Raw genomic sequence first — 19,910 nt, 5'->3', positions numbered from 1 at the left:
GTATGTAATTGTTTACCCTTGTAAAAAAAACAACGATTATCGATTATCCGCGAAATTAAGTGGCAGGGCCACCGAGGGTAGTGAAAATCACGGATAATCCACAAAAAAGCCGAAAATGGGAAACAAAAAGAAACAATAATTTCAACTTAAAAATCTAAAAATTTATTTACAGTAAAAGTTACAATTAACAGTAAAAAAAAATTTAATGATGCTAAAATTGCAGTATTTTACTGAATAATTAACAAACAATACATTTCAGTAACGTAAACATAAAAGTGCTCAATCATACGACTAGAAACAAAGCGCGACAGAGACAAAAATAAAAACGCATGCCGGCCTACTGCGTGAATTCCGAGAAGGCCTGTGGCGTTGTACTGTTTACTGCACACAATACACTCGTCAGTAGAGTTCAAATTTGCTCACTTTTAATAAAATACAGATTTACATACGTGCTGCATTTTTTCGTAGCATGTGCGGATAATAGGGAGTTTACTGTATTATATAATAGCCATACTTTTGTATTAAACATATTACTTAGCACTATAAATTCTATGTCATTTCTAGGAACTGTGAAGGCACTTTGTATCAACAGGGATTTTATTAATGAGGGTTCACTGTGTTCTTTTACAACACATTTTGTTCATCTTATACTCTACAACAAAACCATTGAACCAGAAAGTTCGGAATCATACATTGTGCATAGTATTCAATTATCAACACTAGGCATGTGCCAAAAAAAAATGTGTATTGTCGCAATTGGTACACTTGGTTTTCTTTATTATTTTTTTTGCATGAAACCCACAAGCACCAGCCTGTGAGAACAAGAGATTAATAGGGATGTGCGAGTACCCGATATTTTCGGGTACGGTTCGAATCCACAATTACCCGAACCCGGAATCGTTGTACGTACATGGATTCGAACAGTATTACGAATATTCACAAAAGTTATAAATCAATTTAATACGGCTCAAAAATACTAGCAGTGAAAAATAAAATTAGGCTTCTATTACGTAAGTATTTATAATATGATGTATCAAAGAAAGATATGTAAATTAAATAATTAACCCAGTGAGATTAAAAGAATTTCGTGATTTCGAGAGCTTAAACTATAATTACGAATTTCGTCGTATAGCAACTATAAACTAAAAACAATTACGTACATACCTACAAGAAAAAAAACGTCTTGGCTATTTATTGGAGAAAAAATGGTTTCGTTTGCTGAAACGTTTATAAAACAGAGATTTCCCTGTGGCGTGCAGTTTATTACTATTGATCAAATATGTTTTGGTTTTCATATTTTAAAGAGTTTATTATTAATTAAGTTTACATAATTATACACATTTCAATCTCAGTGTAATAAATAATTGCCAGTAGTTACATTTAGAAAAAAGAGAACACACATTATTTTTAAATTAATCAGTTATTTTTAATTATTCTGTGCTTAATATTCGGAATCGGATTCATATTTCAAATATTGCCAGGGATTCGAATCGGATTCGAACCGAACTGAAAATCAAGTATTCGCACATCCCTGGAGATTAATAATTACAACTGCTTCAAGCAAACGTGTAACACGTTCTAGTTGACTTGGACTGTCTAGATGTTGGAGTGAAGCCACGTTGCGCGCACGGCTGTCTCCGGAACAAGAGACCGCGTGAACGAGCAGACTGCGCGCGCCGCCGCTAGGCCGCTCGCCCCCACACGCGCAGTCTGCTGATGCCTCCGTCGGGGGCGATTGTCACGCGCACGTGGCTGAACGGGCCCTCGTGGTGGATGTCCGCGCGCGTGTACGCGTGGAGCCTGTGCGGCGACAGCTGCCGGGGGAGAAACACTATCAGCTAGAGACCGGGAAAATTCGCGGATTCATTTCGTGATAGGCTGAAATTCGAACATGTGTACAATTCTGCTGGTTCTGCTATTGGCTCGCAGTTCAACTGGAGCTCTCTGGGCCAATGAGAGACTATCGACCAAAGAAGCGTCGAATCACAAGCTACCCAGTGGAGACGCCTCACAATTTAGCACCCAATGAACACACGTGTTTACTTGAGAAATGTAGAGGATAATGGAGGCTATCCTAGAGGTCATTGAATACGCGAATTTTTCCTGTCCCTAACTATCACAGTTACTTAAGGGGGTAGTATCCTCCATTATTTTGCTTCGATATTGGTTTTTTTTTTTGCTCATGATTCTAATTAATTCATAATGTAACCATATTTCATTGTTTGTTAAATGTTTTATTTCCAAAGAACAAGTCTTTGTTTAATGATTTTTTTATGAACTTAGAGGTAAATTTTTATGCCACTGACAGCATGTAGGCTTACTGAAAGAATTATTTTTCTCTCTGAAACCTTTTCCATGGTTTTCGGAAAACATTTTATTAATTTATGAATGATACACTATTGTACTAGGCATTTTATTGAAACTAAGAATTGAGCATTGAAATGCTAGTCAAACATAATAATTTAAATTATTATAAAAATTATACTTCTTAAACTTTTGTTTTAGGAAGCACCACAATTGGAAAATCATGAATACAGTACATACTGTATGTTAACAGAATTATGGTATGCATGGACATACCTTCTTTCTTGGGAGACAAGTTTTCCAATTTAAGTCATCTCCCAAACTTCCTTCTAACCAAACGGAGTCTGGGTAGTTGCCCTTGAAGTGGAGTGTATCCACTTCGATCGAGTCTATCGTCCCGCAGTGCGCCAACTTGAAGACTGCCCATTCGCTCCCGGGGACCTTTAGTATGCCGTTTTCATCTTCTGCAACAGGCAAAGTCACTCCAGGGTGACTCACGAGGAGTTAACTGCCAATCACAATTTTTCTTCCCTAGGTGCATCATTTGGAAGAAAATGTCATACTTTTTTTTTTTTTTTTTACTTTGAATTACGTGGCCTACAGCTATACGCCAAACAGCCAATGGGTCAATTTGTGTAATTGCAATCATCAATTTCATTCCGAGGTAACCAAATATCAGCAAGTAAATGTCACACCCATGCCTTACCCGGGACTCGAACCCAGGACCCTTCGCACCGTAAGCCGGTGTGCATCAGACTACGCTACGGAGGTCGGCAAAATGTCGTACATGTGAGTTTTATTCCCAATGCTGACAGAGTATTTTAACAAATTTGGAATGCCTTCCAATGAACTTTTACCTAAAGCAACAGAGAAATAGGTTAAACTGTTCTGTGCCGAAAACCATATGATGTAAGCAGCAGTGAATACAATAAATTTACTGCGGGAGGGGATTTGAAAATAAATAAAATAAGAATTTTGCACCAATTAAAAAACAAACTTACGTGAACAACAAGGGGTTTGAACAGTTGCATTATCATTCGCAACAAGCATCACTACCAGTGGCGGCACTAGACTTGGCAGGACCCTGGACTGTTTACGTTTATAGTGGCCCTCCCTTGGAAAATTTGAATATTTAACTCTTTCAAACAAACTGTTAAGCCAACTTGGAACTTAAATTTTGATGATGGTTTTGGTAATTTATCTTAAGAAATTTAGATTTTTTTTTTCCTGATGAATTATCCTTGGGTCAGTTTTATAAATGCTTACAATTAAATTCTGGGGGAATTGTGTATTTATACATGGCAATAAACACTTAACAAGTTTTTCTGATACAAAATCATGAATTGGAATTTTTATTGACTAGCATTTTAATTTATGTGCTAATAAAATTGTTATTTTACTTTTCACACTAATGTCCACAATTTTAGCAGGATACCAGACAAATGAAAATAAACATGAATAAACCACCGGAGCGGGGTCCTGATAGTTGTGCAATCAATGCAAGATAAACACGTGTTTTCTGGATCACTTATTTTAAACATCGCGCCTGATTTACGCTATAGATTTGTTAATTTGGAAATCTTACTGCTTGTACTCCTAACAAGTTGGCAGGTATGGTTGTGGGGTCTCGGGCGATAGCTCGACTTGCCCTGGCTCTGGGGCCGCCCCTGAACAGTACCTTGGTGGTTTGTAATAGCTTTTCTGGCATCAATTAAAAAAATAACACAGTCTTCACATAGCTCCCACAATTTTTTTTCCATGTCTTAAGGGAGAGGGCTAAATCCCCTAAAGGCACTCATATGATGGTTTGTAAGGGCGAAGGTCCTAGTCCGGGGATATGGAGTATTTTTTTAAATATTTTGGAAGAGGAATAGCGAATTGTAAGTAGCCATAAAAAAGTTCCAGTTCTGCTTTATTAAAACAATTATATATTTTAGTGTTGAACCACTGCTACATAATACAGAATTTTAAATTGTATTCTCGAAAGAAAAACACCTGACTATACACTCCATTTTTTCCTTTCCCTGAGAGCTTGGGGGGTAAGAGAAGGTCGCACGGTCCCCTCTTTGGGCGGGGCCATCCACCCAGTGGCGGATCCAGAGGTTCACCTCGGAGGGGACACTAGGATTTCAGAGAAGCCAGAGAAAAAATGTCTTAAAATTACTAAATTTGTATTAGGTATTTAATCTATTCACACTACACATAACATCCAACCACCAGATTTTATGATTCTACAAGAAATTCAATAATTATATTAAAATATTTTATTGGTTTCAGAAACAGTCATTTTTGTCGGCAATATTAATGTAGCAGACAACTGGTTTTTCGGGGTGTGTGGGGGGGGGGGCACTTGCCCCTGGTTCCCCCCTTTGGATCCGCCACTGCATCCACCTGACATCCCCACCCTCTACTGTGAGTAAGGGTGAGACCGCAGCACTGCAACACCACCTTCCAGCACGCAGGGTCGGTCGAGTCTGCGAGCCGTCTCCCAGCCGTCAGCCATGTCCGTCCCTCGCCCCGGCCTGATGACGTTCCTGGGGTGTCCGTAGTGGGCGTTGCTGTAGCTCACGCACACGCCGCCTCGCTCCATGGAGATCACGTCCACCAGCTGCAGAACATGGAGTACGAGATCCGTCACACCATGGGCGTCGCAACCGGGGGGGACGGGGGGGGGGGACACGCCCCCCCCGTCCCCCCAATGATAAAAGTCTTCAATTTTGTCCCCTCCAATAATATATTTAGTTTCGTAGTTTCGTAGTTTCTCCTGATGTTTAAATTAATGATTTTGTGTGGATATAGCACCAGCAGATATGTTAACTGTGTTTTCACAAATGTGTTCTCTGAAAATATTTTTTTATAAAAAAAAAATGATATATTGCAACTAACTATAATTAGAAAATTTAGGAAAGAAAAATGCCTAAAAACCACCTTTTTGCACCTTCAAACCCCAAATTTTCCCGTGGGAGGAACCCCGGACCACCTGCTTTTTTTTTTCCAGGGGATGGATATTTCTCAAAAACTAAATCTATTGAAGTCCCCCCCCCCCCAAAAAAAAAATATACATATCCTTGCGACGCCCATGCATCACACTCACCACAGCCACTAGCTCTCGAGGTATACAGTACACGCGTGTTATCCTCATACTCCTTTGAACCAGACCCGGGAACAACAATTATATACGACTGTTTGGTTTGTTCAGCTACTTGGTGACTCATCCATCCTTCAGTCTTTGTCATGAACGTCAATTCCCTTTGCCCGTGGGTACTGGCGGCAGTGGCGTAGCCAGGATTTGTGTATGGGGGGTGTTAAGAAGCATTCCCCCCTCCCCCCCCCCCGTATTAAAGCGTGGGGTCCAGGGGTCCTCCCCCGGGAAAATTTGGATTTTAAGGTGTAAAATAGTGCTACTTTAGCAGTTTTCGGTACTTAAATTTAAAGATTGTAATGGTAAAAATGTTATTAATTTTAATATGAAATTTGTTTGAGTGATGAATAAGAAATAAATTAAAGATTTGTTGTGCTAAGGGGGGAAGGTTAACCCCTAAACCCCCCCCCCTGCCTACGCCCCTGACTGGCGGACCGGGGCGCGGGGGAGGACCGCTCCTGACCTGCGCGCCGTCGACGGGGCCGCGGATGGGGCGCGCCACCCCGTACAGCCGGAGCCTCGCCACGCCGCCGTCGGGGAACAGGTTCAGCCTGACGTGCGACCACACCTCGTGGGCGCGCTGCGCGGGCAGGTAGTGGTGCCTGCTGTCGGCGCGGCCCGGCCTCAGGGCGCTCCTGGGCAGTACCTCCCGCCACGCCTGGACACACCGCGCCCGCCGGCCCCCGCCTTAGCAGCCCGACAACAAGACCACGCGTCCAGCGCAACAGAACCACGGTCGCTTGTGGAGCTCGCGAGTCGCAAGAGGGAAGCCTAAGGGAAGCCTTCAACTCACGTAGTTTCGGTTCCCTGCAAGAATTTCCGAAGATTTCCGAAGTTTCGCGTTTTGGTACTAACGCCACTTCAGCCGCTAAATCAGAAGTTTCTAATGAAAGCAAGCATTTTGTGACTGACCTAACCTAACCTAACCCTTCGATTTTTTTAATTTCAATTTTTGAGAGAAATCCGAAGTTGCACGAACGTGGTAGGGAACCGAAACTACGTGAGTTGTAGGCTTCCCGTCGTTGGGAAAGCTCGCAAGTCGCAAGAGGGAAGCCTAAGATGTCCATCAAGCTCTGTCCCTGTCCGAACACGCCCGAATATTCACCTTCGGCCAACCTCGGGATTTGTTTTATTTTTGCGCAGGGAAAAATTAATGAATTCAAATATTAAAAGTGGTCGGTTAGGTTAGCTACTTTAAAACACTTTAAAACACTATGGACGGTTAGTTAGGTTAGTAAAGCTACATTGAAATAAACAGAGAAATATAAATATATATATAAATAAACCCGAGGTTGACCCAAGGTGAATATTCGGGCGTGTTCGGGCAGGGACAGAACTTGATGTAGGTACATCCTTAGGCTTCCCGTCGCAAGATGTCACCAACAATGGCATATGCAGAAGGAAAATAGGGGTCAGGGGGAATAAAAGGACCTCGAAAAGAAAAAAAAGAAAAAAAAACTGAATCATTCCCAACAACAAATGGGAAGAAATTTAAATCACACAGGGGGAAAAGTTGTTACATTAGGTAGTAGGTATTTCTTCGAAATCTTTCTAAAAGGTAACGAAAATGAGTTTAATACACTTCCATCTTTCTTCAAATTGTAGAAGGCAATATTCTTTCCCATGTTTCTTTATAATAATTGATATTTATTAAGATAAAATAATATGTCAGTAATTTGATTAAAAAATTTTAATTTCTTTCAATGTGTTACATTAAAACATGATTAGTATACTATGGCACAGGACGGCGCAGGACGGCGCATGACGGCACAGGATGGTACAGGACGGCACAGGATGGTACAGGATGGTACAGGACGGCGCAGGACGGCACAGGACGGCACAGGACGGCGCAGGATGGCACAGGACGGCGCAGGACGGCACAGGACGGCACAGGACGGCGCAGGACGGCACAGGACGGCACAGGACGGCACAGGACGGCGCAGGATGGCACAGGACGGCGCAGGACGGCACAGGACGGCACAGGACGGCTCAGGACGGCGCAGGACGGCACAGGACGGCTCAGGACGGCACGCACGTGTGACTGCAGTCTCTCCACCTGCTCCATCACTTGCGGCGTGGCGGCGGTGCCCAGTCTGCTGACTCGAGGAGGCAGCCAGCTCTGTTCTGCGAGCCGAGAGAAACACACGACACGTCAGCGTCTGGTTTCGCTAGCAACTGTGCACACTATTCTGCTAGAACACCTTGCTATTCAAACAAGTGGGCAAGTTTTCCCGAAATTTTTTTTTCTGCATTATTGTGACAGTGAATTTCTACGATGCGCGGACACCATGTAACGAAATTTTCACAGGATGAAAATCTTATACTTTCGTGTTTGATATTGTTTACTTGTCCATATAATTAACACATTTTTTATTGTGAATATTAGTGATAGAAATTGTGTTTACTAGCTTTTTCAAATGTATTTACATAAGTGAGGTTAGGTTATACTTCTATAGGCGCGTTATGAAAAAAAATTATGAGAGTGGGTTTTTACAATGCGCGCGCAGCATGCAAAAAATTGAAAGGTTGAAGAAAGGCTACATACAAATAATAATTATATGTTTTTTTTTTAAATTATATACTTTAGTAATTGATATTGTATACTGGTCCATATATTTTTTATAAAAAAAATACTCCTGTAATTATATCTGCGGTGTCCCCACAAAACGTAATGCTCTTTTTAATAATGGGTGGAAATATACAAAACAGACCATTGTTGTCATCGCATAGCTTGCTTAATACTGATACAACCTTTAGCTAGGACAAACAAACCGATATGAGTTTCGCACATGCTATCAAGTGCGTACATTAGGGGAGGAGGAGGGATAAACCTATCCCCCCCCCCCCCGGCCCAGATATCCTAATAAAAAAATATTCTGTGTAAGCTTCTGCGTGCTACGTACAAAAATACGAGTAGTTACCTTCTGATGTAAGATGGGCTGCTTGCAGAGAAATTCGAGGGACGAAATTACCAGTGAAATACGCCGTGTCCACGTATACACCTTTTATCTGGCCAGGGAAACCTGTAGTAGATAAGAAACGTTATTTTATTTGCAGTTGCGAATGAACGTACCAAACTTAAGTCAGTTAATCAAAGACTATCATTGTAGTAGGTATCGTCTCTTCAGCCAGGGCTCTCAAAGATTTACGTCCTTGGAGACCCAGGATTTGTTTTTTTCAGAGTTTCTCAGCCTTCGGATCACAGACGCACGCACGTCATCTCTCAGTGCGAGGAGTTGTGGGTTTGAGTCCTGGGTTATATTTTTTATGGTCTAAAACCGCCAAAGTCAACGAAGTTATATAAAAAAAAGATTAATGCCATGTAAAAATCATTAAAAAAATATTTATACGTGTTCGATCAGACGACACACGCATTAGCGAGGCACGTATCGGGTTCAATCTCAGACCCGAGTGTGACTCATATTTATGAGCAGCCGAGTGGTCTGGTCCCATTACCTCAAGCTTCTGTGAATACCATGAAATAATAAATAATTAAAAAATTATGAGCTAGTCTGTGAGTGCTCGCCAGTGATGTGTAACATCTAACCTCTGTAGTCTAACGAGCAAATTCATGTGTTCTCATGTTGCAAATACCCTTACAACATTAAAACTCGAATACGAAATTTAATATAGATTTATTTAAAATAATGGCGAGCGTGGTAAGTACACGCACATTGTGCTTTCAACGACTTTACTGGACGCGAATCACACGTCGTTTCCGCCGGAGCAGCGACGTCGACTATCGAATAATTCGATTAGCAGACCGTAATTTTTTTTTTTTAACTGTATAATGAAATATCTCCGATAAATCCGGAAAAAGACTTGAAAAAAAAATCATGGCGTTGTACCTGATTGTTGACAAGGAATTATATTAAAATCCCGTAAATATTGTTGAAATTCACTAAACGGTTAATAGTATAAAGTTTTATTTTTGTCTTTGAGAACTTCGTTTCGCGCCACCCTCACAGATGGCAGCACCGTGGTCGTTTCACGTTTTCGCCCTCGAAATTACTCACGTGAAATGCGGTATGCCGAGAGCTAAGATGTCACGCATCACTACACCGAAAGAGATAGCTGTTGTTGTTGTTGTTGTTGTTGTTGTTGGTGGTGGTGGAGGTGGATGAGGCGCTTGCCAGGCAGCCACGCATTCAGACCATCCTCTGTCTCCTGTACTTTTCCTACATTTAATGCATGCAAACTTGCATCCCGCATGAAAATGCCCAGGGTTTTCCCTGTGTCTATGCAGGTTTTACCTGGGCCCAACTTAACTAGTAGTTTAGACTAGAGATAAGAGTGAGAGGAGTTATGGCGCCAATCGCTGCCATGGCTGGCCAATCCCCTCCTAGCACACGATGCATGCGACCCTCTCCCTGCATGGCTAATCCTAGCACGACTAGGCGTATAGGCTTCGGCCTGAGACGCACCTAGGTCCCTCCCTAACCCGGACCCCTACCAAACACACTTTGTTTTTAGTTAGGTTAGGGGGGGAAAAAATCACTCACACAGCTTGATGATGGCCCAGTCGTGTCCAGGGGAGCGTCTGCGCCGCGTCTCCCAGCCGTCCATCCACTTGCCGCAGTCCGTGAACTCCCCTTCGCGCCACTCGGGCTCCGTGCTCTGCCGGACAAGTCCCCGGGGTCTCGCTCGGCGCGTTTACACGGACAACCACTCTTTCTCTCTTCCCAAGGCACGGTATCTGCCATTAGCGCTGTCCTTGTTTCCCAGTGCTCTGTTGCCAGATACACGCAAGCAGCACTAAACTTTTACTAACGACTTTTTTTTTTTTTATGAATTTGAAAATTGTAATATTTAAAAAGAAAATTTTAATACAAATTAAAATAAAAAAAATTTTGTTATATTTAATAATTATAATAATTTATTTTCACGATATTAAATTCTTATCACTAAAGAGATTTTATAAAAAGACGCCATCCTTGTTTGAACAGTTTTTGTCATCAATTTCTTTTTTCATATTAAAAATGTTGGCTCTCTCTTTAACTACAGAACATAATTAACCTAATTCCAATATTTAAATCGAATGAACTCAACAGGTTCAAACCAATAACTTCAAGGTACATGATTTAAGTGAATTTTAATACAAATATTACTATTACAAATGTAATTAAACAATTTTTTTTATCAATTTTACATTTTTTACAATTTTTTGGGAAATTAATTACAGATTTTCAATATGGCAGACTTTTTTTTTAATATTTCAAAATTGCGGAATCTAAGATAGTGGAAGCTCTAGAATCCAATATTGCAGAAAGTCATTAAAAAAACAAAATGGTGGCTGTTGCATCATAATTTAAAATGGCGGAAGCAAAGATGGCGGCCGGGATCAAAGTCATCCGAGATTTCCGCCGGGGACACGATCGAGGTCAGAGGTCGGGGTCGAGTGTATCCAAAATGGCGGGCCGTGACATCATATTCTGAGAATGCGGACACGAACGCCTCACACCTAGCCCTGCAACCCTGCCCGCAGGACCTACTTTCATGTACTACTCCTACAGGTTGCTGTTGACGTCATAACTTCTTCGGTTTCCTGCGCCACTCCGTCCTACCTTGAGCAGGTTCTCGGCCACGGCGAACCAGTCGTCCGTGGCGAACACTATGGCGCCGCCATTCTGGAACACAGAGCGCGCACTGTTGTGACTAGCCTTTGAATACACATATACTGTATAGAAGTCGCGAGTGGATAGGATTTACTCCACGTTTTTCAGGAGCGTATGAAGAGCAGCTTGGGAACTTCACCGCTGCAGTGCGCTGCCGTAGCGCCCTGTATCGTCTTAGTTGTTATTTACACGTTAGAGCGCAGCACTGTCGCCCGCTGTCATTCCCCGCACCCCCCATCAATCATTCACTGCAGCTCATGGTCGTTACTCCGGAGGGGGAATGGGTGTTTGAAGAGTTCGACACTTGACCGCTAGGGACCACCACAAGTCGATGCCCTAGAGATGGTGGCGATTGCGGCGGTAGAATTAACCAACTACCTCAAAACCGTATTAGAAATTTTAACCTGGGCTGGCGAATTCTATACAGTATATATATATATATTCAAAGGACTAGCGGAGTGCCGATGCTGCAGGGGGGACGCACCACAACGCCGAAAAATGTCATTGCAGGACTGCCACAAAGGTTAGGTTAGGTAAGGTTAGGTAAGGTTAGGCTAGGTTAAGCTAGCCTAGGTTAGTTTAGGTAGTGGTGTTTCGGCGTTAAGATACATTTAAGAAACACACACAAATTCATTCAGTTGTTTTTTTTTTATTTTGCTCCTGTGGCCACCCCTCCTCGCAGCAACAATTTTCGGCGTTACTGTATTTCGGCGTTGTGATACACAGCAGTTTTCTAGCTGTCGGCGTTGCGGTCAATTTGGCATTCGGCGTTATTATACGTTCGGCGTTGTGGTATTTCGGCGTTGTGGTAACGATCCATGCTGCAGCCACCCACTCGAGCTTCACCAAGGTCATATCCCGGGTGCTTTCGGGGCTTAGCGTGGACATAAATAACTTTGATGATATCAAATAAAGATTTTTTTAATAATATGCGAGTCTCTCCAAAACAAGTCAAGTGTACTTAATAACCAAGTCATAATTTATTTAAGAAAAAAAATGTTTGCTCTTAAGACTAGGACTCACAAAAAAAAAACATTGCAAGGATTTACATATTTTACGGTCATGGAGTGTTTTAAATAACGCTAACCGAGCCTTTTACTGAGGTAAACTTCTGAAAACTGTTCGGGTTGTGGTTGTGATTTTCATCCCTGAGAACAGTAAGCTATCCCACTTTTACACTAGGGTAGAAATTCTCAGAAATGTTTGATGATCTAGACAGGTAAATGGAGAGTGTAAGATAATATAGTTATTGTAAAAATGTACGAGTCGAAGTAAGGACGGAGCTAACATCGGACGACGAGCTGCCGGGCGCGGAGACAAAAGACGAGACGAGACTCGAGTGAGACACGATGTGCGTTGTCTCGCTTCCTCCAGCTCCCCCCACGTGACTTGTCAGACCACTCCATCAGCGGCGAGGTAGGAGCCAGGTGTTCCTCAGTTCGCCCGGCAGGGAGACGCAACTGAACAGGTGCAATGTGGCCACTAAAAAAACTGCGCGGTCGATAAGTGCCAACATAAAAAAAGTTTCAGTTTCAAATATAAAGAAAACAAAAATTTCTTAAACAGAGACCGGAAAAATTCGCGGATTCATTTCGTGATAGGCTGAAATTCAAACATGTGTACAATTCTGCTGGTTCTGCTATTGGCTCGCGGTTTAACTGGAGCTCTCTGGGCCAATGAGAGACTATCGACCAAAGAAGCGTCGAATCACAAGCTACCCAGTGGAGACGACTCACAATTTAGTAACCAATGAACACGCGTGTTTACTTGAGATGTGCAGAGGATAATGGAGGCTATCCTAGAGGTCATTGAATCCGCGAATTTGTCCGGTCCCTAATTAAAGCATAAATATAATTCAGTACGGAAGCAAAAACGTCTTGAGTGGCTCGGTCAATCAGGCAACGACTTCTCTCGCAGACTGCCGTCAGTCTCAAGGGAGAAATCGCTGGTGAGGGTGAAGCTTGTTGCAGTCTAATAAGCATTCAGATTTTTTTTTCTCGAAAAAATGTCTGTCCCTACCAATCACTAAAGCAGCACGAATGTGAACGAGTTCGGATTCTTCACTGTCGCGAGGTGAACCCGCGAAATTTTTTTCCTGCTTCTAGTAACAAGTGAGAGAGGGTAACACTAACTACCCTTCACCCCCCTGGGCAGAGAATGGACTCACCCTCTCCGCGCTCAGCTCGTTGAGGTCGGCGAACTGCGGCGTGCCGTCGGTACGAGCCATTATTGCTTACGAGCCGGTACTGGTAGCTCGCTGCTGCGGCGACGGTACGCCACGTCTTCAGAGTCCCGTTACGTCAAGCTGCGACCTCCCTTATCGCGCCAGTTACCAGCGTCGCCGACCTTAGCCCCCGCCGGCCGACGCTGCTGTCTAGACGGCGCGCGTCCTTCGGGAACTCCGTAGCGAAAGATATCGTGGCTATGGTTATTTTTTGCACGTATGAAATACGTTTCTTTCGAGATAACGCTGAGTATTTCTTACGTAATTTGGCGCATCTTTATATATATATTTATTTCTTGTGTGCGTGTGTATGTCACTGAACTCCTCCTAGACGGCTGGACCGATTTTGATGAAATTTTGTGTGTGAGTTCACGGGGATTCGAGGATGGTTTAGATTCACAATTGGATATTTTATCTCGATTCTGAGTTAAGAAAAAACTAAAAAAACACGCTTTAAAAGCAAAAAAACTAAGCATTGTTGATAATTAGCCTCCATGGCAACGGGCTTTTGCATTGTTGTTGGCTTGTTGCCTTCTGCGTAAACATGGGAAAGGTTTTTGGTAACGGCAGTGGCGTGCCCAAGAGGAGGGGTATGTATAATGAGAAGATACAAAATGTCCAGCGTAGAAATACTTACCGCCATATGTACATTTGGGCAGGACAATGTCTGTCGGGTCCGCTAAAAAGATATATAGAGATATATGTAGAAAAATATATAGAGATAGAGATATAAATAGAAAGATAGAGAGAGTTATAGAGATATACATAGAGAGATAGAGAATTAGAGAGATAAAGAGAGATGCTTAGTATACGTTTAAAAAATTGATTGAGGCATTGCAACGCATGCCGGGCATTATCTAGTAATTTTATATTTTATTTTGATGCTTCATTCAATTTTATATTTTTTCTTAAAACATGGCAAAGATGATCGAATACTCACTAATTTGACTTCTTTTTTTTCTTCTTCTTATCATGCGTATTAATGTGCGCAGCCAGTGGCGTTGCTAAGGTGACTGGCGCCCCTGGTCAGACTTGAAAATGGCGCCCCCATTTGGATTAAAAAAGAGGGGGGGAGGGTTCAGTAACCGCGAAACCTTCGTAGCGCCCCCCCCCCCCCCCCCTCCTGCTTAGCGCCCCTGGCGGGGGCCATCCCTGCTACCCGTCTGCTACGCCACTGTGCGCAGCTAATACTAGAAAGCTTCTCAGGGAACGGTTTACAAAAAACTTTTAACTGTTGGAAGTACTGGGACAACACAAAGCGTAAATGGCAGTATCACTGCGAATAGTTGTGATTGGTGTTGTAACAATCGACACGAAGCCTGGAAGAAACTCGACCAATCACGAAACACAGACGATGCCACAGTGTTCGTGCAGCTAAGGTCTCGGAATCTTTTCGCGAAATGTGCATCATGGCTCCTAATTTGCACGTGACTAGGTAGTAGTCATAGCCACGTCTTCTCCTTGTTAATAGCTGACTCAGGATCATCAAGTGGGCGTCAAGAGGACTGGTAACTAGCCGGCATTATAGTAATCAACGCGAAGCTTATGTATATGAGCTTCAAGTCTACGCTGTCACCCTAATGAATTCGCGAATATAACCGGCTCGGCTAGATCCAAAGAGACGTCGAATCAGTGTGAAAATCCTGCTCTTTGAACTTGTAGTCCTTCTTAGCACGGCGGTTTGCATTGGTAGGGTGGACAGAAGAACCCCGCATACCCTCCCCCCTCCCCCCCCCCGGGGGTCTGATCGCTGTAACGTCCGCCACGTTTCTCACACCGGGAATAGAACCCTGTGAGGACGAGACCAGTGACGACCAGGGTCTCCAGTTGGAGGGGGGCCCGCCCCGTTTCATCATATTGCCCTCCGGGGCAGTAAGCGTGGGCGAGGCCAGAAACCGAAGTTTCTATAACTCGCCAAGTGCATAGTAATTCAGGCGCACCCCACACTGGTGAAGAATCATTTGTATCGACGGCGGGGGCGCGTGTCTTGTGGGATAGGTTTGGCACACGGGCCTGTGTGTGCGCTGGTAGTTGTGTAATGTTATAAAAGTTACGTGTACCTAATTCGGCGGGGGAGTGAAGCTCCCCACCAGTTAGATCGGCTAACTGGCGCGATGTAGTGTCGTGTTGGTGTGCATTAGAGGCTTGTCGGTGTGCTGTAATTTCAAGTGACCTTAGTTGAACTCGGGTGTGTAGTGTAGTGTAAAGCTGTACGAGCCGCTCCTACGAACCCCTGGGAACACATAACATGCAAGGGTAGTTAGCCCATTAGTGCATGTAAGGAGCGCGGCGTCTTGAAATATTCACGCGACCTCCGGCGTCGACAGTTCGATTCCCAGGCTGCGCAGGGCGAGCAAACACTCCATATCGACCTCGTCGCTATCGACCTATCGCGCGCCGTCGGCACAGCGCGAATATTGGCGAGAACTCGACGGCTGAGTACTGGCAGCGTTGCCAAGTTTCGCCGACATCTAGTATAGACTCCGCAGTTCTGTGCGTACTTGGGCAACAACCCCCCTTCTCATTGGTCGCTGACTTGAGAGAGTTTTAGCACTGACTCAACATTCCTTCACGGAGACTGTGAAACAATCACGGAAGCAGGTAAAAGATAAATTTTCTTTATGTTTACGAATATTCCTTTGGAAATAGTTTGTAATACTACAAGAGCTATATTGTAACTTTGTACTAAACATAACAGTGGTTATTTTTGCATATATGAAATGCTTTTTTCGCGATAATTAGAGACCTGCAAAATTCGCGGATTCAATGACCTCCAGGATAGACTCTACTACACTCTACACACTCGGGCACTTGCCACCTGTTCATTGGCTGCTGACTTGTGAGTCGTCTCGACCGAGTGTCTGTGATTCGACACTTCTATGAGTGAGGGTCTCTAATTGGCCCTCAGTCCTCCAGATTAACAGTGAACCAGTGGTAGAAGCAGCGCTAAGGTATAATTATTTGAATTGTAGCATATCACGAAATGAATCCGCGAATTTGGCAGGTCTCTAGCGATAATACTGAACATTTCTTACGATAGTTGGCGCATAATTTTATATTTTAATTCATGTTTCATCCAAGCATCATTTTTCAAACCATGTAAAAGATAATGGAATATTCAATATTCAATAATTGGAGTATAATTATGCTTATTAATGTGCGTAGTCAATAGTGGAAAGCTATTCAGGGAACGGTTTACAAATAACTTTTAACTGTTGGAGGTACTGGGACCACACAAAGCATAAATAAATAAATAAATAAATAAATAAATAAATAAATAAATATAGTATACAGATTATAGTTTTCCATCCTGCATTGTAATTTTTCACCAGAAACGATATCATCAAAAACCCAAAGAAAAGAAAATTTAAAAAACTGGAAAAAAAAAAAAAAACAACTTAATTTGTCATATTTGTAGGTACTTGGATTTTACCACTACCAGAATAAGGTTAAACCATTGGTCCATTGTGTTCTTGTTTGTAGAAAGCCAAGACGCGGTCTGTGTGTGTTTACTGTACGGTGCGCATGCGCGGCGAGTGCGTGGCCTAATCCACGGAGGACAGCGAGTAGTTCTCCTTGGAGCCGCAAGGTCGCGCGCAGGAGGAAGTGAGCTGAGGCGTCAGCTCGTCAACCCGTGCGCGGGGCCCACCAGGGCGCAACTGTTCCTTCACATCTTCGCCATGTTTACCTACCTCTTAGCTATAACCGCAATAAAATAAATATTCGATGACGTTCTCTTTTTTATTTGTAGCAGTAGGTACCATAAAGCTTGGTAGCCAACTGATTTCTGTGTGCCGTAGCGAGCACAGCTTTTATTTAATTTTTTTTTTTATCTTTCTCGACCATTATCTCAACCTCTTTTGACGTGTTGGATTTTTTTTTTTTTTTTACTAATTTTAGGTCTTTTACAAATATAAAAAAAAAACTGAGGACTAAGAATTAATTTCGTATGCTTTTTCAATCGGTGGAAAACACACACCCAAACAAATTAAAGTGGCTTTAAAGCAAACATGTCATCGAGCGCTGTAGCTGCCATTTGTGTTTTCCGCAAGTACTTTTGTAATTAATAAATACGCAGAAGAGGTTCAGACTAAGAGTTTACAAATATTCATACAACGAAACACCTGCAAAGAGTCTCTCTTCTATATTTCTTTTTTTTACACTTTATCTTTACCCCTCCGGCCTAAAGAACAGTTCAAGATGGCGGGTATTAAGTGTCGTATAGCCTACAGTTCAAAGGGATGAAAGCCACAACAACAACCGAACAGTTTCGAAGTTAACCGAAGTAAAAAGTTATGTTAGGTTATCGTTACTAAAATTAAAAGGTTGGTTAGGTTAGCGTTATTAAAAATACTTTTTGACCTTAATATATATATATATATATATATATATATATATATATCCTTGCAAAATGGTGTCTTTTTTTTTTCACGAGCGATCGGCAAACTTCCGATAACTTCGGAACTGTTCGGGTGTAGCTCTCATTCCTGTGAACTGTGGTGCCACTCAGCGGCTACGCGGTGGCATGATAAGCGTTCTCCGCGTCTCCTTCCTCCATGGCGACTTCCTAGTTACTCCTTGGCGGACGACGAGCCGCGCGGGAACTGGTCTCTCGACTTCCGCGGCGCGCCCATGGCCGCCAACACCACAGACGTGAAGTCAGTGGCATTTCACTGCGCGGCTGGTCAAACTGCTACAAACAGATTCGAGGAGACGGAAAAGTTTTAGCGCGTTGGCTGGGGAAATTTCACCTGCCGCGCTAAAGGAGGTAATAAATTACAGCAGCCAATGAACAGGTGGTATTTGCCCGAGTGTGTAGAGTGTAGTAGAGTCCATCCTGGAGGACATTGAATCCGCGAATTTTGCAGGTCTCTATAAATTAGGCATTGGCGTCCTATGACAGGTGCGATAACCTCCTCCCCCCTCCACCACCACACTCCACACACACTCCACGGCTCAAAAACCCCTTTGAAGTAAAAAAAAAAAGCTGTAGAGACATCAACAAATAAGCTACTTCATAGCTTTGATCATTGGCGCAGAACTCTTTTGAGGGGGGGGGGGGGGAAATCAAGCAAGAAGCCCCTCGCTATGAGGCTCGCTCTTGCTTGCATAATTATAATTATGAAAGGGGTTGATAAACATAATAATGTCAAAACTATATTTCATGGAAAACTTTCTGTATATTTAAATTTATGTGCTAATTACGTGAACATAAGTCAAAATTACAAGCACTGTATTTAGAGATGACGCGTCGGTTAATACCACGGGCAAAATTCTCAATCCGCGTGGACTCCCCCCGCAAATTACCACTGCCCTCCCCCCCCCCCCTCCACTCCCCACCTTTTTTTTTACAATCCTCCACATTTACGCCCGTGGCTTTGTTGATAAATTTTAAAAATGTCCTAAATGTGTTATTATTTTTCAAAATTATTCTCATTTAACTGTTAAGTATTCGCCCCTCCCAAGATTCAAAGCTATGTCCACCCATGAAGTTAGGCAGTGAGTAAATCCTATTTTTGTTTAAAATTATAAATACCCTGCTTCCACGTTTTCCATTTTTATAGCTTTAAAAAAAAGAAAAAGTTATAACGCAGTTAAACTTTAATTCCTCGATTATATATTGTTAACATGTCTGTTTAGAAGCACTCAACTTCAGAACAGATACCATCTCCACACACCATTACTTCAATGGTCGCGCTGTGGTTTTCACAGATGGCGTCGATGAGCTTATTCAGCCGCCAAACAACCATCGACAAGCTGTTATCAATTATTCGCACGCTATCAATCTATGTTAAGGAGTTTTTAAGGAGTATTATGAAATTAAGAATTTTTAAAGGCCATGATTTATTTAAAGACAAATTATTCACTGAGAAGATTTCGTCCACGTGTCCGAGACCGCGACTTTTGTTTTAGATTTAGGTACGTTCCTAAATATCCGAGGTTGCAGCTCGGGAGCAAGGAGATATTCCCACCGCGATTTCCCAAGGACGTCCACCGCCAAATACTTCGAACCCGGGAAAAAAACTTGCCGACCTTCTGCGAACGCCGCGGGGACTCTGTTCGCCCGCGAATAATCTGCTCCTGGCTTCGCAAAGGTCGAGCGCAGCCTCGCCGCACGCGGCGCCGCCATCTTAGGCCCGGTGCACACGTGCGGACATTGTCTGCACGGCGCCGCTGCGGCGCCGTAACGTTGCCGCAGAAACACATTCACACAGTACGGACAAATACCACACAGTCTGAACGATGCCGACTTACGAGATGGATGTGTACAAACGTAAACGGGTATTCTTTGTGTACCTTGTATACAAATGTTTATTGGATACAACTAGGAAACATTGGGTGCATCCGTTCACCGACTCAATGCTCCTGAGAGGAAGATTTGCAACAAGTTTTTTTCCTTGTCATCCTTTTCGTCAAACGATTCGCAAAATTTACGGCACATGTTGATCCACGCCCATCTTTTTTTATTACGGTCATGGATTCTTCAACGGCTTCATTCCATATCTCTGGAAAACTTTAAACTTCTGCGATGAAGAGTTCAACATCTAATATGTCATCAAATTCACGTGATGCTGCCATCTCACTTTGCGGCAACATACCGCACGTGTGCACTGCTCGATTGACA

The 19,910-nt window shown here is 43.0% G+C and overlaps 1 protein-coding gene across 3 annotated transcripts; it reads right to left on the bottom strand.

Annotated features, from left to right (window-relative positions):
* Positions 1–226: 226 nt before the first annotated feature.
* On the bottom strand, positions 227–13,416 carry LOC134534232 (allantoicase-like). Of its 3 annotated transcripts, XM_063372508.1 has the most exons (9): positions 13,229–13,416; positions 11,011–11,073; positions 9,949–10,063; positions 8,368–8,469; positions 7,482–7,570; positions 5,910–6,104; positions 4,753–4,912; positions 2,581–2,768; positions 227–1,814 (listed from the first exon to the last, which is right to left on the bottom strand). In XM_063372508.1, exons 1-9 carry the CDS (start codon positions 13,286–13,288, stop codon positions 1,683–1,685), a joined length of 1,104 nt encoding a protein of 367 aa, XP_063228578.1. In that variant the 5' UTR covers positions 13,289–13,416; the 3' UTR covers positions 227–1,682. The 3 variants fall into 3 exon arrangements, with proteins under 3 accessions (XP_063228578.1, XP_063228579.1, XP_063228580.1); XM_063372509.1 differs by lacking the exon at positions 11,011–11,073; XM_063372510.1 differs by lacking the exon at positions 13,229–13,416 and having other exon boundaries at positions 10,939–11,013.
* Between the last annotated feature and the right edge of the window lie 6,494 nt (positions 13,417–19,910).

This window comes from Bacillus rossius, chromosome 7 (genome assembly GCF_032445375.1).
Source record: "Bacillus rossius redtenbacheri isolate Brsri chromosome 7, Brsri_v3, whole genome shotgun sequence".
NCBI classification, from domain to species: Eukaryota; Metazoa; Arthropoda; class Insecta; order Phasmatodea; family Bacillidae; genus Bacillus; species Bacillus rossius.
This window is presented reverse-complemented; position numbering and strand designations above follow the sequence as displayed.